Here is a 26,983-nt window from a genome sequence, read left to right as displayed (position 1 = left end):
AACGTAGAAATGAATCTTCTGGTCACTGAAAAGGACTACATATACCGTCCCTCCAAACACCCTCTGGATCAGGGCAGTGGCGGCGTATGGGGTAAAACGCGGCAAAACTATTGGGTTGGACAGAGTGGTTGATGAAACGTATGAATGGATGCGCTACAACTACTTCACTATAATCGAATGAGAGCAAAGGAAGGCTACTTGGTGATAGACACCAACATTCATCGACGCGACCTCAGCTAACGGACTATTCTCCCACCTCCCGATCATCCTTCCAGAAGACAAACTGAACGAAGGGCCACTTCATCGATGCCAGTCGAACATGTCTCCCCCATAAATACAGCGGAATGAAGAAGAGCAGGCAACCCCCCGAGATGCCCGCCATGGCGCCAAAGGCGGCCGCGTAGCCGGATTCGGCGATCCACGGGTTGGTATAGAAGGATAGCAGGAATCCGAAGCAGGCTTATTGAGCTGTCAGTGATACTGTTACTTTTATAGCGTAACAAGAAAGATGGGTCCTACATTTAAAGGCAAGCTGAGTAACGGCGACTTCTCCAGCCACCGGTCGGTAGGCGTCGACACAATACACGAAGGAGACATTCGTTCCCTGACTGATGGCAAAGGACACTGCAAAGATGCGTTAGCAATGTGTATTGTCATGATCTCGGTTGGGCACAACCTACATAGCCCAAGGCCAATGGTCGGCACAATCCAGTGCCAGGCACGATCGATGCCAAAGCCATACAGCAGCAGCGCCAGTGGCGCAGCAATGACACTCGGAATGATGGCGGGCAGACGCATTTCCGGCTCTCGAATACCGCCATTGCGCTTGGTGAGATAGTCGGCCACCCAGTCGGAGAAGGGCCCTCCGGCGAAGGTGCCGAAGAAACAGCCCAGCATGCCGGCAATGAAGCATAACCCGCTCTGCCAGGCAGCAAACCCATACGTTTCGCTAAAAGCGGTGGCGAAGTTCGAAGTGACCGCCACGAGAAAGCCAATCGTCACGGACATGACGATCGTCGCCCAGAAGATCGGAGGCAGCAGGATGAGGCCAAAGGGTCGGATGAACATCCGCCACAGGGACTCATCTGTATATGTCTGGCCGGACCAAAAGCGCAGACTCTGCAGGTAGCTCTGTTTGCGGGAGAGTGTCTCTTCGCCCCGGGACTCGACATGCTCGGCATGCTTCTGCGTGTTGTAAAGGTCATCGACATTGTCCGTTCGACGAAATGCAGTCTCAGGGAAGAAGAAGACGACCACAATCCACAGAGCGCCGACAAGCGCACAACCGACCCAGTAGATAACCCGCCAGGAGTGGTTGATCGTCACCAGGCCAGAGATGATGATGCCAAAGGAGACACCCGCGCTCAAGGCGGAGTTGTATATTCTAGTGGATGGAAGACAATCAGTTCAGCAGCTTGCACGTCAATCATCATCGTTCACTTACGCCATGCCATAGCCGCGCTGGTGGAGATAGAAGACATCGGCAATTGTGACTGGAGCCAAACACTCTCCTGCCCCTGCGCCCACACCCAGGATGGTGCGCGTGGTCAGCTCACCGGCATATGTCTTGGCTAACCCGGCGCCCAGGATCATGAAGAAGTAGAGCAGGTATGCTGATATGTAGATGGGCCGCCGACCGTACTTGTTCAGGAGCGGAACCCAAATTAAGTTGGAGACTCCTTGGAGTAGTGCACTGTTGTTGAAAAAGTAGGCTGCGCGAGACACACTCGAGTTGAAGTCTGCCGCGACGTCCACCATGGCGACGGTCGGACCGGCGGACATGAAGTTGCACATCACCATGGCTAGAGAGACAAGAACCGCAATGTATATCTTGTACGAAGTAGACCTAGCGGAAGGTGTCATCGATGAGCATCTACAAAGGCGCTTGGGACGAGCATTGTACATACCATCGCAGTGGATCGTTCGGGTCGTCCGACGGAGTAGGGACCAAAATAACCTCGTTGGTTTCATGATGGCGCAGGCGAACATGGCCCAGCGAACGATGAGGGTGGTTATCCTCGTCCGCGATCTTTTGCACCGTCCCAACCGAGGATTTAGGGTCTCTGGCCGCCATGATGTGATTCAGTTTCCTGCGACAGTCGGGTGAGTAATGCAGTCGGTGGGGATCCTGGGGAGATCTTTCTGGCCAAGCTCTTTATAAGCTACGGGTTGGCCCCTCTCTTGGCTCGTGGCTCGTGCAGACAGCAGAGACCAAAGGATCGACGTGGACTGGCAAGGGATGTGGAGTCGAAATCCGGGGTAAGAAGAATAGGGTTGTGGGGGAGATCTCGGGTGTGGCCAGTTGACTTCGGCCTGCAATGTCGACCCCCTCGTTCTGTCCGCATTGAAAAGGAGGAGGGCAAACCGGCACCTACTTGTCACCTTGATAGCTATTCAAACTGCAGCAGGAGTGGCCCTCAAAACACGGTGTCGATCCTCCCTCGGCCTCTGGTTCTCACGCACCTGGAGAGCGCCTTGTCTGGGATCGGCTGCCCACGACAGCAACAATGTAATAATGGTCAAGGAAGACAGAATTTATCTATTCGCGGAGCTTGCGTAATACAGTTTCGTGGCTGCTTGCACGTGAAGTCTATTGACACGGCTGGGAGTCGGGAAGCCAACGCCACTGCAATCTAGCCCAATCCGCGGCTTGTTTGGACGTTTTACAGCTACAGCTTCCGATGAAACAGGTTGTGTAGTTCGGAACATATCACAAGGTACAGTAGGGCTACCCCTGAAACTAAGGGTCAACTTCCGCCCAGCCCTGTAACAGCCATCTACAGACGCCACTCCACATTCTAAGAGTCTTACTGGACTTCATTGGATAACGGAAACGACATCCTTGATTGAGGTATGACTATTGCCACTAGCTCCATGTTCCACTAATTGTGAGAGCTGTCACACCTTGTAATCACAAAATGTGACCTGCCGTGCCTCCTCACATGCACAACAAGCATCTGTTGGGACCCGGTAATCTTCCTAATACGATTGCAGACTTCCACCACCAGGGAGGGTTGTGTTTGCGGACTTGATCCACGCATTCGCGGAGGAGGATGCATTGTAGTAGATACTGTATCCCTGACTCGCAATGTTGCTGTTGGTGGTATCGGCGTTGGTGAAGTTCTGAAGGTAGACGTTCTGCGTCAGCGTCCAGGTGGACGTCTTGTCGAGTGCTACTGCCAGGTATGCAGTCCCTCGGCCGGTGGAGGCCGTTCCCGTCCAGCTCGAGTATTCAGCCAGACTCCACGAGATGGAGCTGCCGTTGTAGGCCACGATGTCGCCGCTCAGTGTGGATTCAGTGACCGTCACTGTAGCTTGCGCAGGCTGGATGCTCGAATTCTCTTCCCAGCCGACGAAATGATCGAAGGATTGAGTGACCTGGGAGGCGTTGGCAATCACGAGAATACCCGACGTGGTATTCAGCTCGGTCGCATGCAGCGTGGCTGATGCAATCAGATTCCCAAACCAGAGCGCTGCCATGTCATCCCCCAGTGTGGTGAGTCGAGAGTTCGAGAATGACAGGGATGCCCCGCTGCTGCGCGTAGAGGACGAGAACATGACCGTCCCTGCCAGAAGTCCGGCAGTGAAATCGACGCTTTCGAAGACAGAGCTTTGCGCTCCGTCAGAGAACAGGCTAGGTCCATTCTCGGACTTGCCGACAACATCTTTGCCGTAGCTGTCACCAAGAGTGTAGAAGATGGCGCTGCCAACCCCGGCTGTGTGAGCGATGGCATCAGTGACATAGATGTATCCCCCGGGGCTGTCACCCGAGAAGGAGGATGAGCGTTCCCCGCCTGAATAATGTCGCAGATTGGAGGCATAGATGGTCCCGTTGCCGGCTGCATACAGACCGTGGGATACCGGACCAGAACTGTACAGGTCGGTGTTGCTCACGTACACGGTGGTCCCGGTCCCATAGGCATAGATGTTGGCGGCACCATTGTGAACGGTGACGTTGCTGTGGTCAATGTAGGCCGTCGAGGCGTTGGCTACATTGATGGCCGCATTGACCCCAAAGAAACTGGCCTGGTTCAGCCAGGTTGAATAGCCTTTCTTAACGACATCGGTATACGACACATTGACTGCCGATCCTTCCGTCACAACAAGGACGCTGGTATCGTTTGCATCCACCGTCAGGGTTTGGTGGTCGATTTCGCCGTCCTCGTCGCTATAGTAGTAGGGGCCTGTGATGTTGTAAAGAAGGTACTGTGGCCCGCCGTTGTCCGTAGTATAGTCGGCTTCCAAGGTATTGTCGGTGGCGTCTGCAGCCAGATCAGCGTAGTCGCTCGGATCTAAAACGGTGATGGTGGCCAGAGCCAGCGGCAGACATGCCAACAGAAGTTGAATAGGTGCCATCATGTAGGTAACTGGGAGGAAACGACAAGACGATCACAAATGACTCAACTGGAGCTGCGCTTCAAGGTACAGCCAGTGTACCCACAGACCTATTTATCTAACTCGCCGTCGAAACTGGGGTGTCCGTGAAGCTGTCGCCCACGTCACCATCATTGCTAGTTTCTCAGGAAGAGTGGAGCCGTTCATGACATTGTGATAGTTTAGTCCTCCGCGGGAATTGCAACTTTCACAACCCTAGCGATGAGGACTCAGTGGGGGACAACTGATGTATCGGATCGTCTCCAATACTTTGGCCGGGGTGACCACAGCAACATAGAGTACCATGGAATTTTCACGTGGATAGACGACTTGTCCTCTCTACTGTTCTTGTTATTGTCGATCGGGAGTATCTTGTGGAGCCGAATAAGGTTGTCAATCCGACCTCTGGCGGTATACGCAATCCATCCTCTGCCAAGACAAGAAGGGAGATTTACAATTGGCCTGAGTGTGCTGCATATATTACTATGCATGAGCATGGCATCAAAGCAGAAGGGGGATCCAATCGACTAAGAAGACTGATATAAGTGTCCGTCATAGAGTTTGTACTCTTGCTTGGGTGCCTGAATGTAAGAAATGCCAGTGTCATGTTTATCTCCACATACTTAACCGTGTCTAGTCTAATATAGTGGTACACGTTGCCGGCTGAATGTTGGAATGAATGACAGTTATCGGATGCGTGTGTGGCCGGCTCGCTCAGGTGCGTCCGATGCGTGCAAACCATCTAATAGGCTTGACGATGGCACTTTGCTCTGAGTGAAAACAAAGTCGTAATCTTGTGCTTTGTCAGTAATCGGGCCCAGTCATGGACATCTGCAAGGCTTGGGCTACTGGGCGGCCCCTGGCAGTTGATCACGGAATGTCCCAATACTAGTAGTCTATTACCACCTCGGTCTAGTAATCATGCTCGGAGAAGGAAAGGTTTTTTGGAACGAAGAAACGCAACTGCTCCGACCCTGAGTCCGAAGTATCTATACGTCGGTGAGGTTACAAGAGCCCATGCGGGCGAGTGTCTTCTGCGTATCCCTACAGCTGTATATTGATTACAATGACCAGTAATTGTCCGAGGGCCGTTGAATCCCAGTAATCATGTAATTGAAATTCTAAGAGCCGACACAGTTATGCCGCCCAGGCCAAGTAACAGGAATCATCATGGGCCACCCTTAACGACATCGTCAATTCAGCTACATCCTAACTCTGTCAAACCATGTGTGGTGAGCCATGTATCGCGTGGCTCTATAGGTGCTCTGCTATTGACCAGAAGGAAATAGGCAGCGTGCTGACCAACATAAGGATTACATACACGCATAGACCTTCGGAATAAATGCAGTAGAGTGATATATAGATTTTCATTTTATAATACAATTCTGTATCTCCAATTGCATCTCCTTGAATTCATCTTCCTGCATCTGTGTCCGCGCGTGCATAAAGACAGAATATCGATAATCCTCTTCGAACCCCCGGGTAGGGGGAGAACAACCTTCCGGGACTACGGATCCATCAGGGGCTCTCAGAGGCCCAGAATAACGGCGGGGGATATTATGCCTAGCTGAATGTAGCCCCAAGCAATAACAACGCCAGAGGTCCCAGATTGGCATACCAAGGCCTCTCCACGGGCCAGCATCCTGAATTTGACAAACTTGATGCATAGCGGGATGGGTGGTCGTCCGGAGCTGACAGACTCGGAAAAAAGCGGCCATACGATTAAATCTCAACGAACGAAGCCCCCACCCCCAAGGATCCAGAGGGTAACCGTCATCGGTAACGGGGATTTCAGGCAGAAGTGGAGGGGCCCATACTTCAAACCCGCGGCACAGTTGAGATGCGTTTGGCAGTTGGGAAATGAGTTGTATGTCGAATAAGTGTCTCTCACTATACAACTTGGTCACCTGTGCCTTCGTAGTACGAAGAACGGGGTCGCCTTCACACAGAGTTTCCAAGCATTCTGATACGGTACGGACTTCTTCCCCAACCATAACCGGCACTTCATCCCATCGCATGTGCCCGAACCACCAATTTTCAAGGTCATCGTGAAGCCAGCCCAGCCTTTTTCCGGCAGTTGACAGGTCGGCATATAGCTGTAGGTTCCATAGCGCGCGATAGACCCGATATTCTTCGATCCATGTCGGAGAGCCAGCCTCGCGCGGCTGATATGGCTCGGTCCCGTCACTGGCACGTCTCTTCCAGCACCGGGGCTGGACCTTTCGAACACGACCCAAGAGGGTAGTTAAACAGGCGCACGCCAATCGCTGGATATTGGCCGCGACACTCACCATCTCTTCTAACTTTCCTGGACATATCGAAGAAGTAGATGTCATCAGGGACGAAGAATGGTCTTGAGAGATGAAGTCGGTGAGGCTCGAAGATTTCAGGGAAGGCTGGCGCAGTTTTAGAGCCATACGGAAATGGCAGTGTAACTCATGGCGCATAACAGGATTCTCCTGTAGGATTGATTCTACCAGGTGTACGGCTTCATAGTCTGCCTTGGTGTTCGCGTCGCTTGAAAAAATCTCGCCCACTCGTGGCGAATCTTGCAAGAGGCTTTCAAGGCTAACCCAATCTGCTGCATATGCATTGATAATGGATAGAAGCTCGTATGGGATGCGGTCTAGGGCCTCCATGACTGCCACGAGAAACAAAAGCAAAATTAAGGATGGCCAATCGCATATAGTAGTTATGTTTGTGTCTAACGACCTGAAGTGGCATCTATCTGCTTTATCACCGCCTGGAAGCCCCTTTTCCTTGCATTTGACTGTTTTGGTTCACACTTTTCATCTCAATGTCCGGATCCAATGATGTTTGCTGGAGGAGCGGGGCAGGGCCCTATGCTAGCTGTATTCGGATGCTACCCCATCCCTTTGGATTTTAGTTGAGACATAATACCGATTCTGTCAATAAAAGCTAATAATAAATTAGGATAGGGAAGGATGAATGGAGAGACAATATGCGACATCTTAGTGCAGTCTGAATAATAGATATATCATAGTTTTTGAGATGTCACGGTACTACATGGCAGGCACAATAAAATTGGGTTCTCTCGACATAGAAAATAGATGAATGAATTAAGGAGAGCAAGGACAAATCGATGAATCCAAGACTACTTTGGGCGATCATTCTCCATGTGTCTGAATCACCACTTCCGTCGTTTTCATTATGCCGGTCTCAGTCCGATGCAGCCTCTGCTCATCACTTTCTCTCCAATTCCCGGATTCGCCGTCGGAACTTCCCGCAGCTGTGACATCGTAGACAGTAGGTGGTACTCGGGGCATTGACTTCATGGCAATGTCGGTGCTGCGCTGGACATAATATCCCTGGGTGTCGTAGCGGTAGGCAGAGGCATTGCGGCGCCCCGTGGTCAGGCTGCGGGTCCCATCGAGGACCGATTTTAGTAGAGGCTTGAGACTAGGGAGGCAAGCAGCGAGTATAGCGACATTTAGCTCGGCACTGGAGATGGCAAGGGAGTCAGTTTTTCTTCTCTTCAGATTCTGGGCTTCAGGGGTACCCACCAATTCCAAATCATGAAAGTGTCGTGTCTTCGATGGTTAGCTTCAAAAAATCGCACTCTTTGTCGGGTAGTGTAGCACATATCCTTACCGATACATGTTTTGTTCTTTTAGTACGTTGACCTGTGCAACAATCTTGACAATTCCAGCGACGCAGGCCCTAGTCGACGATCAGTAACCATGATCGGAAGAACTGGAGAGCTGACTGACAGATATCCCAGACTCAACACTCCTATTAGTGAGAACTTGGTTCGCCAGTTGACCTGAATCCCAATGAAAAGGGGAATTGGCAAAGTTGCAAAGATGACATCGGTGACCAGGTTGGTAACTAATCAAGTGATGGAATGGTGGGATTAGAGAAGTGGTATGAAATATATGGAAACGTCATGTCAAACTTACTGCTATTCCAAAGGCCGATAGCTGTATATGTATCGCTGTCGAAACAGCGGGCATGAGGTCGCAAGCTTGTATCCCACGCTGCTGCTACGGGAATGCATTGCAGAATGAGCGTAAGACCACAGGCGATGGTAAATGCCACCAGAAAAACTGCTGTCTATGAGATATCTGTCATACAGAACAAAGGCTTGCGCGTTGATTTAGGTGCACCCACTGATCGATCCAACTAGCGCCTTGCTTAGGAGACTTGACGAGAAACGTCGCAAGAATACAGCCAAGGAAATTTTCACAAGACTTAGTCCGATCATGACAATGAGTGAGTGATAGTAAACCAGCTTAGACAAGACTTGCTCATCTTCATCGGTGATGTCTTTGCTAAAGCGACCCACACCATGTTGAGCTTCCAGCACAAAACAGACTAGGACACCAACGGCACACAGCTATTTTACCTGCAATTAGGAAGCACTCCCATGAGCGATGAAATAGAACAAATGACTTACCCACGCTCCGGTAATGATGTATTCTTCTGCGTTGAATCGTCGAAGAAGATATCCTCGCACATAGCATCGGAGCCACAGTACCAATGTTGACAGCCCGGTTAATGTACCAACTGCCGCGAGAATTCCAGGGGCATTCGAGCCACCCGACTCATCACGAAGCCAAAGTAATTGCCGTGGATCACCGGCTCTGCCGGGAAGGGGAGTCATGCTGGCCGCGAACTGCTGGCCCTGTCACGGAGGACGGACAGAAGCTCGACGCATCCATGTCCCCGTGTCGGGGATGCCTTGCAGCGCCCTTTTCTACTTTCAACCGATCCTTCATCACTGCACAAGACTGTGGAAGCCCCCAAAGGCCGCCTTGGCACCTGCAGAGATAGCGCCCGGGGTCTTGAAGGATGCTTCGGTTCCTGGGAGTCTATTACAAATGGATACCCCTAGCATTCCGGATGAAGAGGACGACATCCCACCAGTCGTATCAGCGCCGAGTTTCGGGCGGAAGGTAATAGATTAATTGGACTAAACGTCAAGTTTTATAAGTCAGAATGGAACCACACTACGGAATCTCTAGGCGACTAGCAGGGGTGTCGCGGGATTTAGTGTCATCGGAGAGGGTTTGGGTGCTGACGGAGTAAGCGATAATCTCCGGGAATCTGCACACGGCACAGTAGCACAATCAGGATATTTATTCACTTCGAAGTCTACAGAATTGCAGTGATGCGAGAAACACTTCTCTTGAACCACTGATCTGCCAAGGAAGGTCACGCTGCCTATCATTGGATTCCCATGTGGAAGACGCTGGTAGGGAGCTGATCGCGACGATCACTCTGGGGGAGGAGCCGACTCACAGACCAGAGAATGAACTTTCGCAAGGGACGCAACCCAGCGGGAAATCGGAGGCAGTTCGGAGGGTCGGAGATTGGCGAGCTCCACCCAGTGAGGCTATATTTGACGGTGGAGATTCTCACGCAGCATCTCGATATTAAATCTCCAGTGACCACTACACGACCGGTTCTCTAGTGCACCGCGGACCTCTTCCGGCGGCTGCCCCGATTCCGACGGAGTGTCTTGGCAGTAAAGCCAGTTTCAGACGATGTATCCACATCTGAAGTTATTCCTGCTCGCGTGGCAGGCTTTTCTGTTGGCACGCGTTGGATGGTGGTGGATCCTTGTCATGCGAAGATTATGGCTTCATTATCTATTCACCGCACTACAGCGCACAATATTTCAAGTAGCACATATGGCTGCGACGATTTGATGCACCCCACGAAACCAAACATTATCCTTTGAGCCTGTCAGTCGTGGATCATCCAACCCTGGCGTTAGTCCCCACTTGGCCTCGCTTGGAGACGCGCCGGTCCGCCACAAAGCGGATTAGCACCGTTAGCATCATTCTAGACTGTCAACACCTGCCAGCAGTCCAGTTGCTCCAATTGCTAGCGTACTTATGATATTAACCCGTCTTTCAACGGCCCAATGGACATCTTACAAGACTGCACTACCGTTCACCCTTCTCCACCACGCCTTAGGGGAAAACACTGCCAGCCATGGACTAGACCGCGCCTACTGTGTGCAATCTTATTGTCTCAATCGTCTGAGGGCTAGGCTTCCGGCTTCCGAAATGGCACCTCGCCAAAATGGGCCGATAGCCGTTGAATTGGCCTGCAGCATTGCACGTGGTGGGGAGCAAAGCAGTATATAGAGGTCCTGGCGGACCGGGGTTCCCTCTTGAACGACTCCAGCTTGACACCAAGTCCTCCTCTGGTCCAGCGAGTTGCACCGACAAGCAGGATGCGTCTCTCTATTCTATCTGCTGCTATTGCAGCTCTGACTGTCACTCCTGTGTCGGCAGCTACTCAAGATCCTGTCGATGTGCTGGCTAGCAAGGCCTTGGCCACCAAGCGCGCTTATCTGGCGACTGAGGGCTCTTCCAACTCCAGCTGCAACATCAACAATGCGGCTGTTCGCAAAGAATGGTAAATTCAATTGGTATTGACTATCCCCCAGGCTTCGAAGCTGACAATACGTCTCATACAGGGGCTCCCTCGCGCCGGAGGACCGCAAGAAGTACACAGATGCTGTTCTTTGCTTGATGTCCAAGCCCCCCAGGTCTGACCCGAACTGGGCTCCTGGTGCCCGGAACCGTTTTGATGACTTTGTGGCGGTTCACATCAACCAGACGCTGTATATTCATGGCACAGTATGTAGTGACTGGAAAACAAGACCAATTGAAACCCTGCTAATCTTACTGGCTAGGGGAACTTCCTCACCTGGCACCGCTACTTCACCTGGGCCTATGAGAATGCTCTGCGTACAGAGTGTGGCTACGATGGATATCAGCCATACTGGGCATGGAACAAGTACGCTGCCAACCCCATCAACTCGCCCGTATTTGACGGCACCGAGTACAGCATGTCTGGTAATGGCGACTTCGTTCCCCACAATGGCACCCCTGCGACTGACTATACCATCATCCCACCGGGTGTCGGTGGAGGTTGTGTCCGCAACGGCCCCTTCGCCAAGTACGTTTCCTCCCCGTTTGCTCACTTTCAGATCGGACACTGACGCGCCGATAATCAGCATGACCGTCAACCTGGGACCGGTTGATCCTACCCTGCAGATCCCTGGCCTCGTAGCCCAAAATGGCAGTGGCTTGGATTACAACCCCCGTTGTCTGCGCCGTGACATCTCCCCTTGGACCGCTCTGGGCTGGACCAAGTCTAGCGATGTCATGAGCCTGATTGAGAAGTGCGACAACATCTCCTGCTTCGAGTGGACCATGCAAGGGTTCTTCGAGGAAGGTTTCCTGGGCGTTCACACGGCCGGCCACTTCACCATTGGTGGTGACCCGGGTGGTGTAAGTTGCATATTGTTCTTTTGCGATGGGAGAAAACTAACTCAGCTCTGCAGGATCTGTACACTTCCCCCGGTGATCCGGCATTCTATGTCCACCACGCTATGATTGACCGCGTCTTCTGGATCTGGCAGAACCTGAACCCTGCTAACCGGACCTACGTCGTCAAGGGACCAGACTTCATTGATGGTCTGATTGCATCGCCCAACACTACCATTCATGACTTGCTCTACATGGGTAATCTGACAGTCTCGCGGGAGATTTATGACGTGCTGGACACCACGGCTGGCACTCCTCTGTGCTATATTTATGAGTAAACTAGTTTAGAATACCCCAAAGGGAATTAAATGATATTGTAATACTGTGTATCGATTCCGAGCAAACTGAGCTGTTCTTCCACGATAATAAAACCATGCCATGCCGAAGAAGTCCGTCCAATCCAGCGAGATGGTAAGCGAGAAGCGTTCCCATTGCCAAGATCCGGAGCCCTCTGACGGTGGTTTTGTTGCGGAGGCCCTATTCTCAGGGAATGGAGTTGGGCAGCTGATGCCGGTGCGGAGAGGATTGCGGCAAGAACTGGAAGTCAGAGGCGAGAAAATACTTGCAGCAGCTGTGGAGTCGATCTTGGCCTCGCAAGGGCTGGGGGTTGGTACGGACCCACAGTCGGTGCACAGGATGATGCTTTCCAAGTCCTCGTGGGCGGCACGTCCATTGCTCACAGCTGCCATCCTCGTAGCGGAAATGCCTGGCGACGAAGTACCATCCTTGATGGAAAACTAAAACTGATGGCGGAGGGTGTCAGGATATCCGAACCTCAACGCGTCACTTTGTATGTAGGGAACGTGAGCAGCTGGATACTCGAAGCTCCCAGGTAAACACGAAGCTGCCTTCAATGTCCAAATTCCCGGTTCTTCAATAGAGGAAGTGAGGGTCACTTGTCATATAATTGGCGTTCAAAAAGGTGAATTAAGCCCGAAAGACTGTAGCTTTCATTGGCTTCGACGGTTCCCGCTGCATGCTATAGGAGAGCGTTGGGTTCAAGCTCGACAGGAAATTTGGGTTGTGGATGGCAGGTATGATCGGAGTGAGGGGAGAGGGGACAGTGACATTCTACTCTACGACGATACTCAATGGGTTGCCTACATGAGCGCTGAAGCAAAGTCTCGCACAGCTTTGGGTTAAGGCTCAATGTCAATGGACTTGTGGCTCCCCGGAATGTTGAGCCGCGTTTGATGAGTTGGCTTTTGTAGTTTGCAATGACTACCTGGATCGCGTCGATCAAAATCCAAACAATTGAACAAGCCTTATGCCACAAGTCCGTCTTGAATCTGCAGTTAGAGAGCCACCTTGATGGATAGAGAAAAACAAGGGAGACGTTGCAAACGTATGGTCTCATTCCAGACTATATACCTGCTGTTCGAAATATGACTGAAATACCACTAGCTGGACCGGTAAAGTGTAGGTGAGGCTATAGTAAAATTTGGCATAGCACATCTGCAAAAGGGAGTATGATCCAATGGAGGATCTCGATTCTGCCAGAAGGCCAATGCTCAGGATGCACTTTTACGGACCAGCCACTTGACTGGATACATTAGTTGACATTTTAACGCAAACAGTTGTATAATTGATGCATTAGCGCTTAAGGACTTGATTTAACTACAGCGCAGATAAATATAAAGACATGGACATCTGCGGCTGGCTTAATGACCAGAGTCTATTACTTCCACCGTGTCTCTACGTAATGGGGGTAGATAAACGCCAGTGTGTAGAGATAAAATTACTGCTCTGTTTCCCGAGTACATAAACCGCTCCAATTTCCGAGAGAATTTGGAGGCTTTGGAACGAAGTGCCCATGTGAAAGGACACTGTAGTTGTAAGATCCAATCAACTCGGGAATCATTAAGTTAATAAAAAAAAGCATATGATTCAGGTATTGATTTGCGCTATTTTTGTAGCCAGGTGTATCCTACTTGTCCACTGTCATGGTATGGGGAGATAACAGACAAGTATGTGATGGTGTTTATGCCTTTCTTTCGTTTACTGAAAAAACATCGTTGAGTTCAGGAACAGCGCTCTGACTCCATCTGCAGGAATCCCTCTTTAAACAATAATGCCAAAATGGACTTAACCCTTCTTCTGGACAGGCTCGGAACAATGTATCTTCCACATGAGACCCAGCACAGTTTACTGCCACATATCATCCATAATCATGTTTTCGTTGTCTTTCTTCCAATCTTCATAAGTGCGATACAAGTACTCCCGGGTGGCTGGGTGGTTTCGATAGTATGTCTCATGATTGATCTCACAGACGTTATCCTCTTTTCCCTTGTGGGCGGCGCAAAAAGAGCGATTGCATAGAACACATAGCTGGATTGGGAGTGTATCTTGCAAGTGTGGCTTTCTCAACCGCATTCTGTCATGGATATGGCATGATCCAGAAGAAAAAATTTGGGGCTAGAATCCTAATAGTTCGAAACGAGAACTCTTGGTGCTATTTAGAGAGACATACCATTGTGATATTTTTTAACGGGGTTATGTTGATGGGGCTTGGTGGGCCTTATACTGCGTTTTTGACTGAAAGATGATAATCGGATATCCCAGTGGGGAGAGCGGGGTACTGCCTTATAGATTCCAATCTTTGAAAGTTGCGGGGCCGGCTAATCTCACACTAAACTGCATCGCATAACAGTACCATATTTTGGCACTAGCTGCGTCAGACTTAGAGGTCATTCGTCGGTGCTTAGGCATAGATGCCAGGCTGCAGCAAGGCGCGTTCAGAGGACCACGTGTCGAGGAATATGTGGGTTACAAGAAAGATAAGACCGCCTGAGTGGCTGTATATGTCGCTAGGTCGCCAGGTCACCAGGCCGTACTAGTTCTGGTCTTTACCAGCACGACTGTTCAGTACAAAGTGGTTACTAGTTGGGTAGTTAACAACTAGTTAGTTGACTATTGATGACAATGGCTGAGTCAGTCGCTGCAATGTTCGTTTTGTTTCTAAATGAAGCCGGGTGATCAGACGCATGGGGAACAATGCAATATAAGTTTAGTATTTTTTGATTCGAGCGTCTGAACGAAGAAAGAGTAAGAGTAGTTATGACACTTTGCAAAATAGTGTACTTCATTTTACTCTGCACGAAATTCTAAATGTTCGAGGTAATTAGAATTCTTGACAACAGCGTGGTAGATATGTACCACGCCCCTCCCCTCCTCCCAGCAATTATGGTCAAGTTGCGTGTATAGTCCGAGTCACGATGGTGGATAGCTTATAAAGAGTGTTTGTTGTTTGGAAAGGGCCAACGGCTTCTTTTATGTCTAATCATTTGCCCAGAATATCAACATCCCCAGATATCGCAAGCAGTGTCAAAGCTTTGAAATCCGGATTCGCACCAGGCTGGTGCCTAATAATAATGCTCATCGGTCGCATGCGCGAGGTTACATTCTGTAAAATTATGACGCTTTGCCGGCCTATATTCTCCCTTTTATCCCGTAGCGATCTCCCACCTGCATTAACAGGTCGAAAAACCTCGTGCGCTTCTTCCCTACCTTAGTGTCTTTAAGAGCTTCAACCTTTAGGCACAGCCATTGCCAATCCAGTCCCTTATCTTCCCTGAGAAACTGAATCTCACTGAAGAAGTGCACATCCAGCCGTCGCTTCCAGTAGCTGGGATCCATTATCCACTTCAGAGCACGCAACATTTGTCTGATATCATTATAATCCAGCCGGTCTATAATCATGCGTTGCAGTTCTTGAGGAAGCCAGGTAATTCGTGAATCGACTGCGCGAGAGCCCACATGCATGTATACACCGCGGGAAGCTCTGGACCTACACTCTTTTACCATTTGGCGGATAGAAGCCGTAGCAATGGGGTCTGCACTCAGAACATAGATGTCAGTATGCGACAATCACTTAATAGCATGCGTGACATGCGCAGATGACCTTCGAGTTGAACCAGTTCTCTGATTGGGACGTAGAACCAATATTGGACATAGAGTCTCCGGCGCAAACAGCGTTGCCGCAATGCTTGAGAGACAAGAGAGAGATCCCCTTCCGAGTTCGACCGATTGTTTAGTCGGAGGAATTCGCGCCAGCACAATGAATGTACGAGGTATCCGGCTAAGGTGGTCTGCTTCTCCATGTCATCACCAATCATAACCAACTTCGGCGCCACCAGACGGTCAGGATGTAGTTGTTCGGCCTGCCGAGTTTCCAGGACCGCTTCATTCTGGTCCCGTGGCGCAACAAATCTGGGTCTCTCATCCTCAGGATCTTCATGCCACCAACGTTTTTGGAAGGGCCTTCGAGCCACACCAGAGAGCTGGTACGCTTGCACTTCCGGGTTATACATGACTGGAAATGTTTAGCATACATGTGAAGTTCATCGTCCTAATGCAAGTTACCTATCCGAAAAAGGGTGCGCCAGCCGGCAAATGATAACGCGTATATCTCCTCGATTCTGTGGGCGGAATAGATTAGTGTATCTTGCCCGGATTTAACAGTAATGGCTCTGCGGAAGTCCATTGGCGTGCCGTTAAACTGGCTGCTGCAGATATAACAAAAAGCATCTCTCTCGTATTTATCAGCGAACGCTTCGTATTCGGACCAATACGAACGTCCCGAGGATCCTGAGGAGTCCCATCCTGGGAAGTGCCATCCTGCTGAGGGAGAAGGAGGCTGTTCCATTTCGGACTTTACTATGCTCTGGCAAGCGGGTCGGATGTAAAAAGCTCACTTGGACTTCTCCTTTCTGATCAGATGCAGTGATGGTATATTTATACAAAATACTTGCAGTGATGTGGGTCATGACATCAATGGCACTGCATACCGGAATCGTCCCGCGGACATGGGTTCCGTCGCTTGCCACATGGGAAATACGGAGCTGTGTTCAAGCCGGTAGTATAATAAGTACGTAGCTTTAACATGTGTTCGTACACCCCAGGGTTGGTATGCCAAGGTGAAACCGTCGGGCCTGTGATGGGTGTCCCGACGAGTATCGCTGAATAAGATGGGGGACTTTACTCTAGCCTGGGAGACTGATATTGGGTCTATTTCCCGGGCCATAAGAGAAAACATGGAAAGCATAGATTATTTCGCTATCCGAATTCCCCGACCACGCAGGGTGAATGGGCCAACGCGTTGGTAGATGACCGGAAGCCAGCCGTCTGATAGAGCGGACGGTTGATAATAAAAAAGTCTAGCAGCTTAATTAATGTCTTCAGAGCTGACCAAATAGCATCCACTACTGCTTTCACCCTTTCTCTTCGTTTCTTTCCTGTGTTCAGATCGCATTAAGTCTCTCATGCTGCCCGGCCGGCGGGACGCCGGCTGGTCGGTGGGACTAGCCCATGGTTCGGATGAACTCAAAGAGGGTAAGCTGGAAATTCGTGATAACAACACTGAAGCCTCGCGTGAGACTGCCTACAAGGGTGAACAACTTGTGAACTGATAAGCAATCATTCCCACCTGGCCGAATTTTTGCCCCCCCCCCCGCCAAACTCGACTCGGGCTCTCCGACCCAACTTCGAGCAGACTTCTCCGAGGCTCGTGGGTCTTTCCCGATCAGGGCAGGCCGTTGATACGCTGGGTTTCAGAGCTAGTGCTGTTAGTGTGTTTCCCAGGATGCTTGCTAGCCAGAAATTCACCCACAGGATGGCCAGGATCGCAGGGTCTATTTCAGGGTCTGCCGTTCATGGGTCCCTTAAAACACTTGGCTGTCGCAACTTGCCATTCTCCCTTCTCATCCGCCGTTTCTCTCGTTTTCGTTCCTTCTCTGCTTGCAGACTTGACATCCGCTCCTTAGCTACTGGGGATTGCCAACGTGTCATTCTTTATGCTGCCAACCATGAAGGTTACCGGTTTCTCCGCCGTTCTGGCGCTGTCTCTTACCGCGCAAGCTCTGGCTTCCGAATTTGTGGGCTGCTACTCGTCTTCCGGCAGCTTGGTAAACAAGGGCTCTAGTCAATTCCAGTCCACTGGATTATGCTCAAGCATTTGCGGCCGTAATGGAGCAAGCTATGCTGCTACGTCAAATAGCATGGACTGCTACTGCGGCTCTTCGCTGCCCCCCAGCGCAAACCTGGTCTCTAAGTCAGAATGCGACGTCCCCTGCCCCGGATTCCCGTCGGATTTTTGTAAGTTTCGCCATCCCACACACATTACTTTAAGATACCTCATCTCGTTAACGCAAAGCTTGGGGCGCATATAGGTGGAGGCGATGGCTTCTGGTCGGTTCACAAGACCTATATCGGGGGCGATGATGACGACGGCGACAGCTCGGATGACGGGAATGGGGACAGCCCTTCGGGCGATAACTCGGGAGATGGTCCAGGTGATGGTCCAGGCAGTGGTCCTGGGAATGGCCCAGATGATGGTCCAGGCCAGGGCCCAGGGGGCGGACCGGAAACTACGACGGCATCCAGCATCACCATCTATCCTACGTCTTCTGCAGTTATCACGGTGACATCGGACTCCGCGGTAACAGGCACCAGCTCCCCATCTGCCACTGTCGCGAGCAAGGAATCGTCCAGTGTCTCCGTTGCGACGGCGTCTCCAACCACAGCCACGTCGGGGGCCAGCCGGCGATTCCGGTTCCTGTTTTTCTAAATTGCTTCCAGACCTGCATCACGTAGTTGCGGTCGCCCAATACTGTATACCCACCTGTCAAAGCAACAGAACTGGGCAACACCATTCTTTCTGTCTCTGATATAATCCTTCGCGAGTGGCTCATTTGGCAGCGGTAGCTACTCCTGTATGACGAGAACGTTATTGCTGTCCATGAGGCAGATTCTCGCATGTTGCGCCAGAGACGGACTAGAGGGCCCAATTTCTGTAGGAGTTTGACCACAATGGCAACATATTGCCGGCCTCTTTCAGGCATTTACAAAGAGCTGAATTGACCATTGGCCGGCCGACACTCGGCGCAAAGCCAGGATATCCCCATCCATATCGGTGCAGCCCTGGGTCCTTGGCCACGGCAACGGAGAGAATCATCAAGTCCCGCGGTCGCATCGCTTCCACAATGCGAGAATAGGGTACATCTTGCTATCATGAAATCCCCCTCAAAATAGCGATTATTCCCTCGGTTCCTGCAGGTTACACCTGGCTTGGCTGGCTGAAGGCTCCGTCGGAAGTCGCAGCCCATCTCCCGCATTTCCTCATAGTCTTCACATGACTCATCCCACGATAGCCGGGCACAATTGATATAATGTAATAATGGACTGTTCCGACTCAGGATAGATCATTGATGTAGTCCCGGCGCTGTTCTCGCATAGAGTGGGACGGCAAGTCACAAAAGACCTTGACGCCACCACCTCTTGTCTATAGCGCACAGGCAACAACCTACTACTCACTAGTGAGTTGGTTGCCTTAGTCGCCGAGGTCTGCCTAACGGGACGGCTGCCTAGTTAGACCTTCTAATTGGTGACTCACTCTATATAATACAATATGTATCGCTCTCTCACTTCGTCAGACATCAAGCAAACAACATACAGGGCCAATATGGGTTCTAAGCCTAGCTCACCCATCAAACTGCCGGGATTTAACCTTCCCTTGAACTGGCAGCCCGAGGTAAATCCCTGCCATCCCCGCCACGTGGTGCCCGGGACAGAACATAACACTTCGTTCGTCATAGGACACGGAACTTTTTCCCAACGCATTAGATTATAAAGATATCAGTGATGGCTACGTTGGGTAAGGCTCACCGAATTGCTACGTATCAGCCAGCAAAATGGGCGAATTTAACAGTGTACTCGGCAGTCATCTTAGCACTCAGCGTGAAATAACCATGATGCGGGTTATGAATACAATCACAGAGAAGCCCGAGTGGTATCGCAAGGTATGACTACCTAAACGATCTATTGAGTCTTGCCATTCGACTGATGCAGGAAAGGTGTTCGATGAAGGCATCACGTCACGATGGCAGACGGAGGTGCTGGCATCCGGTCAAGATGTGACTCCCAGAATGATGGACTACATCGTCAAGGAACTCCAATGGAAAGCACAAAATCTTCAGAAAGAAGGACTGCTTCCGATATTTGACGTCGGGGTCGTCCGCTCCGACACGGCGGTTTCAGAAGAGCTTCAGAAGGCCTTGCAGCAAGCCGTCGCTCCCCTCGAGAACATCCCGACCCATCAAAAGGACTACCACCCAGGCTCAGACCGGAAGGTTGTCGACCTCGTTCATCCTTCGCTCTTCCCTTTGGTTTACGGGTGCACGCGCATCCTACCCGATCGTTTGATCACGTCGGACAGCTGTCTGGGCTGTATTGGTCAAGGGGTGGTCGTGCCCGTTCCGTCGGAGGAAGAGGCCGGGCTAACCCTTGACTCATTTACTCCGTCCAGGAGATGGAGGGTGGAGCAAATGCGCTCGTTCAGCCGACAGTTCCAATGGCTGCCCTGCGATGTGGAGTTGGGCGCAGAAAGTGGCTGTCGGATCGTCTCGTATATCAACAACCTGCACCCGACAGAGCATCAGCCGCTCTACCGCGTCGTGGAGCAGATCATCGATGCAGCCATTCCGCTCTGGGAACGCAGCCTGACGCAGGTTCGGGAGGAAGGAAACGAGCGCATTCCCTACAGTGGAGTCTCGTATTTGCCACACCCTGACCCGGAACCGAAGCCCCAGGAAGGAGAGGACTCGGATAGCGAGGAGTTTTCAGATCGCTATTATGCGTGGGAAAAAGCTCGTCCCATTGCTCTTCCGGAGCCAGGCCCCTTCAGAGCCCCCGAGCCCTCCTGGAGAGGCTGGGTGAACTTGCGAGAGTCTTTCCATGAGACGGGGCTGCAGGTCATTGTGAAACTGGCCACCATTGAACTCACTCCGGAGCGACCAGAATACGATGGGGGCTCATGGCATCTTGAAGGACAGCTGGTAAGCAGGATAACTTCCAGAAGTCCAGGTTGCAAATCCACTGACATACATTCGGCTTAGAATGAACGCATCTGCGCGACCGCCATATACTACTACGATAGCCAGAACATCACCGAAAGCACGCTGTCCTTCCGTCAACGGGCTGGGTCTCTGTACGATGTTGGTTATGAGCAAGATCGACATGAATTCATTCACGCAGTCTATGGCTTTGGTCCCGACGTGAGCGGAAATGGGGAATCCCAAATCACCCAGCACCTGGGCAGTGTAGTGTGTCGCGAAGGGCGACTACTTACGTTTCCCAATATAGTGCAGCATCGTGTGTCACCGTTTGGCCTGGCAGATCGCTCGCGGCCAGGCCATCGCAAGATCCTGGCGCTGTTCCTGGTGGACCCGCATCGGCGCATCATCTCCACCGCGAATGTACCACCGCAGCAAGAGACCTGGGCCCGCGAGAGACAGGATGCGATCCAGCAGGTGCTTGCGCCAAAGTTACCGGCAGAACTACAGCAGATGGTGGCTGATAACATCCCTGCAGCTGCCATGACCCTGGAGGAAGCCCGGGAATACCGGGTGGCACTGATGGACGAGAGACGAGCCAAACAAGGTCCGCAAAATGACGGGTTTGAAACAGGCGATTTCTCACTTTGTGAGCATTGAGAGCTCTGTTAGGTCAAGGCAGGACATCCCAATTGATAATAGCCACTAATTAAACTGCGGTCTTTTCTACCTCAAATTTCTAGCGGGGTAGTTTCCGCGCTGTAGATTGGCGTATCTAATACCGGCATCGAAGTGTCTAAGTTGTCAGGCTCTTCACCTTGGTTGTGACGGCCATTTGCACAGAGTTATCTAATTTTGATTTTGGTTGTTGTTATTTACATCCCCTGTTGTCTCTCAATCGTCCATCCGCTCCTGTCTTTATACCCATTATTGTGCCACCCGCACCCGCGTCACCGGCCCCTTGTATACCTTCCGGGCATAGAGAGCATAATATACCAAGGCAAACACCACGACGGCACCAAAAATGACAATCGCCCAGTTAAATTCTGACGGTGCAGTATCGTTTGTTAGGGGAAAGAAGGTAAAGACGAAGACGACCATCAGCACCAGCAGAGACACCGTATCAACGAATGGAGTGAACCGACCCATGCTCCAGCGCGCCGGTGGGAGAGGCTGTTTGCGCCATCGTCGCAGCCGCACGCAACTTATGGAGATCAGGTATGATGACAGCAGGGCAGCCGTCCCTAGCGACATGATGGCATTGAAGGCGATGGAGGATCCAATGTTGATCAAGGATAGAAGGGAGACTATCACCAAGCTGACGCAGAGGGCGTTCAGTGGTACTGTAAATGTCTTGTTGACCTGATCTATGGGGTCAGTTTGATATCAATCGCCAGAAGTGGTGAATCACCAAAGGGAACGCCACCTGAGAGAAGAACCTAGAGAATGGGACGCCTTGGTCACGAGCGAATGAGTAGATCTGTCGGGAAGTGGTGGCCACATTGCTGATCGTGGCACAGAACTGCATTATCATGATTACCACCGTCATTCCCGTTGCTGCGGGCACCGAGCCCGTCGAATTCAGGAACACCTGGATAAAGGCAAAACCGGTGGTCGAGGCCATGACCTCGTCGATGTCTCCCACGCAAAAGGCGAAAGTAACAATCATGACGAACCCGGTGGCACCATTCAATATAAGCGTCCAAACCATGCCTAGGGGAAGCACACGTGATGCATCACGAATCTCCTCGGCTTTGTTACTGGGTTAGTTGGTCATGCAAGAAGCCTCGTCGCAGCAAGAAGAGACATACACATGTGCACGGCCGAGTCAGGGCCTGAGCATCAGTCAGTATCGCTTCAAGGCGCGATATACTTCGCTTCTCTTGGTCAATGCGACGTACCGATCAAAGCATAGATTGGCCCAACCACCCCAACCAAGCAGGATAGTCCGTTGCTGCCCCATCCGCCACGGTCGACAATAGAGCCAAAGACGTCTGATGGTGGCACGGATGGAGACAGCACCCACAGCGGAATCAGAATGCCAAAGAAACCAAAGCAGTGGACGATCAGGATTATTCCCTCAATCAGCGGCAGCTTTTGTGCCAGCAACGTGTTGAAGAGCAATGCAGCCAACGCCACTGCAATGACTAACAACGTGACGTGCCACGGCTTATATTCATAGGAATCTGGGTAGTTGATTGCCAAGAGACCGACTAGCATGTTTGCTACGGTGTAGCTGCAGCCAGCAATGCCTGTATGCCATCCAAGCACACATACCCAGCCTGTAATATAACTCAACAGGCACTGGCAACTGGGCGGGGCGAATTCGGACACCCAGTGGTATTGGCCACCGGAGGTTGGGGCCCTATATGCCAATTGTTAACAGCCAATTCCCTAGAAGCAGCTACAATTATCAAAGCACATAGCATGAAGAGAGAAAAAGCAAAGCTTGGTGTTTGAGGGTATCACACATGGATGCCATCTCCGCCATGGAGAGAATTACGAAACTGAATCCGCAGAGGACACCGAGGTAGGTGTAGATCATCCCACCTTTCCCTCCATCGGTCAGACCATATGAGGCACCGCTGTTCAGTTATCAGTACCTCTATCGCGGTGTCTTGTTCGTATTGCATTAACTTACAACAACACTGCCTCCCAGGTGCACATCAGCACAGCGCTGAAACCCAGGACCGAGAGGAATCGAAAATTTCGCTGTGCTAATTAGCTAGGAAGCCGGATTGCAGCCACCTCCTAAGAGGGACTCACATTCAACTCCTGATCGCGTCCCACACGCCACATATCACGGCCATCTTGAGTGGTTCCGCCCTTGGTGGAGGGCATAGAGCCCTCCTCCGGTGCAGTGGTGTAGGCGACCGACTTGCTCCCTTTCTCAGGCCACATGCTGGAATTTGGCTCTGCCTGACATGTACTGCTCGATAAGCTTGAACAAAAACCTGGGCTGCTACAAAAGATGAAGGGGGGATCGGAGGGTTAATCAATACGTGGGACAGACGCAGCGTCATGGTGCTCTCTGCCGTGGCTCGCAGGACTAACAGCAATTAGCAGCATTAGTCCCCAGGCTAGAGATGGCACCGCCGAAGCACTTGCCAGGGACCCCGGTTAGACTGCAGCCCGCCGTTACATCGTCCGATTGACAGGTTATTCTCCTCGCAGAAGATGGAATATGATCCCTGTCTGTCGGCCGTGCTTTAACTCCCAGCCTTACCAAAGGAGGCCTGGCCACCGCCAGTCAGCACCGTAGCCATCCTTCTCTAGACCCTGGCCACGTCAGGCCTATTATACAGTGGTCGTAACACTATGGACCGGGATCGGATAGAAAATTATCGTCTGGTTTTTATTTCCGACCGACGGCCAGACGGAAAATTCTGGTGTGGTCGCTTCTGGGCTTGTTTCACCCTCTTGTCCTCCCCTAGTCGTCTTTCCAACCAGGGTACCTGTTGATCCTAGGAACCACTCCCCTGTCCTCTGGCCGCCTGGGGTGAGTGAAAATCTATTATAAGGATGTCCCGGCAGGGTGAGAGCCTTAACAATGCCTCTGTCCATCGTCCCGAATCCCCTTAAGCCTCATCCCTTCGACACATGGCAGCCCCTTACGGGATCAGCCCGACGGACCGAAGCGGGGTGATCGTCATCGCCGCAACGCTGTTCATGTCCTGGATGGTGCTGGTGTCTTTGTTCCGGGTCTATATGCGGGTTGCCATGAACGGACCGGCGGGATGGGATGATGTCGTAGTCTGGATCGGAGGAGTAAGTGCTCATGAGGCTCATTACCGTTCGGAATGTGTGAATTGATCCTTCTCGCCGAGACAGGCAATAGGCATTGGCAATGTGGGCGCCATTATGAAAAGTGTATCACAGGGTCTGGGACGAATCAATCCGACCGACGAAGAGGGTGCCATGAAGGCAAGTTCTCTATCTTCCCGCCATGATTCCTCATTTGTCTTAGTTACTGATCCAGGGATGTCGTGACAGGCTTTGTATACAGCCGATCTCCTCTTCCTCGCTAGTCATGGGGCCTCCAAATTATCTGTCTGCCTGCTTCTTCGGCGCCTGGGCCGAGAAGGTGCCTACATACGACTCTGCACTGTGGGCCTCGGTGTGCTCGTCCTCTGGGTGCTCGCCTCAATTCTTGCTGTTGCGTTACAATGTGAACCTTCCAAGCCATGGGATCTCACACAATGCCGCACTTTCGTCAGTTGCCTTTGTGACCTTCGGATAAACACCAGGATGCATGCTAAGAGAGCCAGATTACGGGGTGGCGTGCCATGGCAGCCTTTGACGTGATCACAGAGGCGCTTCTGGTGGGCCTGAGTATTCGACTGGTGTGGGGAGTCCAGATGCGCCGCACTCAAAAGGTCGGCGTCATTGGGGCCTTTGGCACTCGAATCCTGTACGTAGTTAGCCATTGCTTGCTGCTGCATATATGGCTCGACTTCATTAGCTGACTGTTGACAAGGATTGTCGCCCTTATCATTCTGCGCCAACGTTACCTCAATCGGGTTGGATTGAACAATCTACTGTTGGGCATGTCGAATGTAGTGGTGACCACCGAAGTCCTCCTGCACAGCAGTCTCATGGCGGCGACGGTGCCCTGCCTCAAGCCGTTTGTGATCGCCTTCAACACGGGCTGGGGTCAGGGCGGCCAGAAAGATGGCTCCTATCTGCGGTCGGAAACTAGCGAGGGCCCTCCATCCAAGGCCCAATCGCGTCCATATCCGGCAGATGACGAGATTATCATGATTCCGCCAGCGGGAACAAGGGAGTGTGAGGAAAATCTGGAGGAGGCAAGCGGGGGATTGGTGATCCATGAGACCCGCGAGTGGAGTCTACGAACAGAGTATATCGAGATGCAGCCGCTCAAGGGCTCGGTGGCGTTGTAAGAAGGCAGTAACACGGCTACTTTGGTAGATACATCAATAGTCCCAAGCTCTGCTATTACACGGCCTCGCCATGAACGGGATCCCGCCGCATGGACATAGCCCCGGTCGGAGTCACTCCCAACACACTGACATCACGAAACCCGAAGCGCTGGTAGATCTGGGCCCCCTCCTGACTGGAATCAACCCATATGGGGATCCCGTCCTGATCGGCACGGTCACATCCCCACTGGATGAGCATTGATGCCGCTCCCTGCCGGCGATAATCCGGGTGGGTGATCAAGGCGTCCAGATCTGTAACGGGTCACCATTAGCGGGTCCATCGCGGAGGTACTGCAATGGTAGGAAAAAAAAGATATAAGAATTGAGGACTATAGGAACAGGAACATACAGTAGTGCGGACGCGCGTCCATGATGGTCCGTCGCGCCTGGTCCAAGCCCCCAAAAAAAGTGTCACAGAAGGCCTGGTCGAAATCGACATGGCGGGGTGGAAAGTGGTGACCTGGGGTGGTAGTGTTGAAGTCCCATTTCACAAACGCTACCAGGGGAGATGTTGGTGCGGTATCCGTGACTATTTTAAGAAAATGTTGATCAGGGGATTGAAGACTGGCGCGGTGGTAGTCCTCTAGCCAGGAGCGCGCCCCGGGGGTATCGGGATACAGCCGCCGGTTGATGGGATCGCCAAAGGCGTCGTACCATAAGTCGACCATAGTGGGGAGGTCAGCCTCTGTAACGGGGAGGACTTGGAACATGGGGACGATAGTACTACTAGTACTATTAAGTTGCTTGTTTGCTTGATTCGAGGTAGGGATTGTGAAAGAAGTTGATGATGATGATGATGATGACCCGAGTCTACAAACCGTGACCCTGGGGGATTATATATTTACTACGACTACTAGTATTGAAGAAGACAACGTCCTTGCTGGCGTGGGGGTCAGCGCGAGGTACTAGTTTACTATTCGATGATGGATGAGTCAGGGCATGAGGTTGGACTTCAAAACGACGCTAATTCATAGGAGCACTACTAGAGATGCTACAAGTTACAACAGTTAGTGGTTGAACTACTAAGCTAGATCTCGATCACTCAATTCATGTCCAGTACATGAATGTACGCACTGTCGAGTTGGCGTCTCCTAAGAATGGCGGAGTCTGGAATGGAGGTATTTATACATCATCTCGAGTCCAGTAGTTAGTAGTTGCGGATAACAAGGATACATCATCCCCTTTGGTTATGTGTGAGTCTGACCAAGGAACGCATTGGGGGAGAGACTATTGGGTCAATGGCACTCACGGGAAAAAGAGGCGAAAGGGATGGGAGAGGTGATGCCTGAGGCCGCATAAGCATATCATGTGAGAGCAAAGAAGATCAAACAAACAATGCAAACCCCAACGTGACCCCCTCACTGCCACGTGATTTCCCAGCTAATCCTTTTCGGGGTGTTTCCCCCCCGCCCAATCGGGGCTTCTTGGCAACCACTAATTTCCATAATTTCCACTGGACTCTTGAGCGGTTCTTGCAATGTCTCACTGTCAGACTGAGAGTACCACTTTTCTCCCTCTACCAAGCCTTGAAATA

The 26,983-nt window shown here is 51.5% G+C and overlaps 13 protein-coding genes across 13 annotated transcripts; 6 read left to right on the top strand and 7 right to left on the bottom strand.

The window, feature by feature from the left end:
- Positions 1-489: 489 nt before the first annotated feature.
- An03g00320 (uncharacterized protein) lies at positions 490-2,074 on the bottom strand (the record flags this gene model as incomplete). The annotated part of the gene is made up of 3 exons (XM_059746849.1): positions 490-1,384; positions 1,445-1,846; positions 1,908-2,074. 3 exons carry the CDS (start codon positions 2,072-2,074, stop codon positions 490-492), a joined length of 1,464 nt encoding a protein of 487 aa, XP_059600161.1.
- Positions 2,075-2,979: 905 nt separating this feature from the next.
- On the bottom strand, positions 2,980-4,356 carry An03g00310 (uncharacterized protein; the record flags this gene model as incomplete). Its single annotated transcript, XM_001389901.1, has 1 exon — positions 2,980-4,356. One exon carries the CDS (start codon positions 4,354-4,356, stop codon positions 2,980-2,982), a length of 1,377 nt encoding a protein of 458 aa, XP_001389938.1.
- A 1,385-nt stretch (positions 4,357-5,741) lies between these two features.
- An03g00300 (uncharacterized protein) lies at positions 5,742-7,013 on the bottom strand (the record flags this gene model as incomplete). The annotated part of the gene is made up of 1 exon (XM_059746848.1): positions 5,742-7,013. One exon carries the CDS (start codon positions 7,011-7,013, stop codon positions 5,742-5,744), a length of 1,272 nt encoding a protein of 423 aa, XP_059600160.1.
- Positions 7,014-7,502: 489 nt separating this feature from the next.
- Positions 7,503-8,998, bottom strand: An03g00290 (uncharacterized protein; the record flags this gene model as incomplete). Its single annotated transcript, XM_059746847.1, has 6 exons — positions 7,503-7,836; positions 7,987-8,055; positions 8,106-8,223; positions 8,295-8,441; positions 8,506-8,731; positions 8,792-8,998. The coding sequence occupies 6 exons, from the start codon at positions 8,996-8,998 to the stop codon at positions 7,503-7,505; spliced, it is 1,101 nt and encodes a 366-aa protein (XP_059600159.1).
- Positions 8,999-10,579: 1,581 nt separating this feature from the next.
- Positions 10,580-11,959, top strand: An03g00280 (uncharacterized protein; the record flags this gene model as incomplete). The annotated part of the gene is made up of 5 exons (XM_001389898.3): positions 10,580-10,764; positions 10,826-10,988; positions 11,045-11,310; positions 11,369-11,645; positions 11,699-11,959. 5 exons carry the CDS (start codon positions 10,580-10,582, stop codon positions 11,957-11,959), a joined length of 1,152 nt encoding a protein of 383 aa, XP_001389935.1.
- Positions 11,960-12,089: 130 nt separating this feature from the next.
- On the top strand, positions 12,090-13,384 carry An03g00270 (hypothetical protein; the record flags this gene model as incomplete). Its single annotated transcript, XM_059746846.1, has 5 exons — positions 12,090-12,291; positions 12,514-12,715; positions 13,086-13,100; positions 13,132-13,148; positions 13,305-13,384. The coding sequence occupies 5 exons, from the start codon at positions 12,090-12,092 to the stop codon at positions 13,382-13,384; spliced, it is 516 nt and encodes a 171-aa protein (XP_059600158.1).
- A 1,726-nt stretch (positions 13,385-15,110) lies between these two features.
- On the bottom strand, positions 15,111-16,326 carry An03g00260 (uncharacterized protein; the record flags this gene model as incomplete). Its single annotated transcript, XM_059746845.1, has 3 exons — positions 15,111-15,514; positions 15,583-15,993; positions 16,044-16,326. The coding sequence occupies 3 exons, from the start codon at positions 16,324-16,326 to the stop codon at positions 15,111-15,113; spliced, it is 1,098 nt and encodes a 365-aa protein (XP_059600157.1).
- A 1,159-nt stretch (positions 16,327-17,485) lies between these two features.
- Positions 17,486-18,246, top strand: An03g00250 (uncharacterized protein; the record flags this gene model as incomplete). The annotated part of the gene is made up of 2 exons (XM_001389895.1): positions 17,486-17,774; positions 17,849-18,246. 2 exons carry the CDS (start codon positions 17,486-17,488, stop codon positions 18,244-18,246), a joined length of 687 nt encoding a protein of 228 aa, XP_001389932.1.
- Positions 18,247-19,140: 894 nt separating this feature from the next.
- An03g00240 (uncharacterized protein) lies at positions 19,141-21,169 on the top strand (the record flags this gene model as incomplete). The annotated part of the gene is made up of 5 exons (XM_001389894.3): positions 19,141-19,209; positions 19,274-19,332; positions 19,399-19,477; positions 19,532-20,512; positions 20,573-21,169. 5 exons carry the CDS (start codon positions 19,141-19,143, stop codon positions 21,167-21,169), a joined length of 1,785 nt encoding a protein of 594 aa, XP_001389931.1.
- Positions 21,170-21,436: 267 nt separating this feature from the next.
- On the bottom strand, positions 21,437-23,410 carry An03g00230 (uncharacterized protein; the record flags this gene model as incomplete). The annotated part of the gene is made up of 7 exons (XM_001389893.3): positions 21,437-21,871; positions 21,936-22,261; positions 22,321-22,344; positions 22,411-22,874; positions 22,981-23,094; positions 23,151-23,221; positions 23,276-23,410. The coding sequence occupies 7 exons, from the start codon at positions 23,408-23,410 to the stop codon at positions 21,437-21,439; spliced, it is 1,569 nt and encodes a 522-aa protein (XP_001389930.1).
- Positions 23,411-24,109: 699 nt separating this feature from the next.
- An03g00220 (hypothetical protein) lies at positions 24,110-24,499 on the top strand (the record flags this gene model as incomplete). Its single annotated transcript, XM_059746844.1, has 2 exons — positions 24,110-24,313; positions 24,389-24,499. The coding sequence occupies 2 exons, from the start codon at positions 24,110-24,112 to the stop codon at positions 24,497-24,499; spliced, it is 315 nt and encodes a 104-aa protein (XP_059600156.1).
- Positions 24,500-24,795: 296 nt separating this feature from the next.
- An03g00210 (uncharacterized protein) lies at positions 24,796-25,410 on the top strand (the record flags this gene model as incomplete). The annotated part of the gene is made up of 2 exons (XM_001389891.3): positions 24,796-24,920; positions 24,987-25,410. The coding sequence occupies 2 exons, from the start codon at positions 24,796-24,798 to the stop codon at positions 25,408-25,410; spliced, it is 549 nt and encodes a 182-aa protein (XP_001389928.3).
- A 55-nt stretch (positions 25,411-25,465) lies between these two features.
- Positions 25,466-26,117, bottom strand: An03g00200 (uncharacterized protein; the record flags this gene model as incomplete). Its single annotated transcript, XM_001389890.3, has 2 exons — positions 25,466-25,701; positions 25,799-26,117. 2 exons carry the CDS (start codon positions 26,115-26,117, stop codon positions 25,466-25,468), a joined length of 555 nt encoding a protein of 184 aa, XP_001389927.3.
- Positions 26,118-26,983: the final 866 nt, after the last annotated feature.

This window comes from Aspergillus niger (assembly GCF_000002855.4).
Source record: "Aspergillus niger supercontig An03".
Taxonomy (NCBI): domain Eukaryota; kingdom Fungi; phylum Ascomycota; class Eurotiomycetes; order Eurotiales; family Aspergillaceae; genus Aspergillus; species Aspergillus niger.
This window is presented reverse-complemented; position numbering and strand designations above follow the sequence as displayed.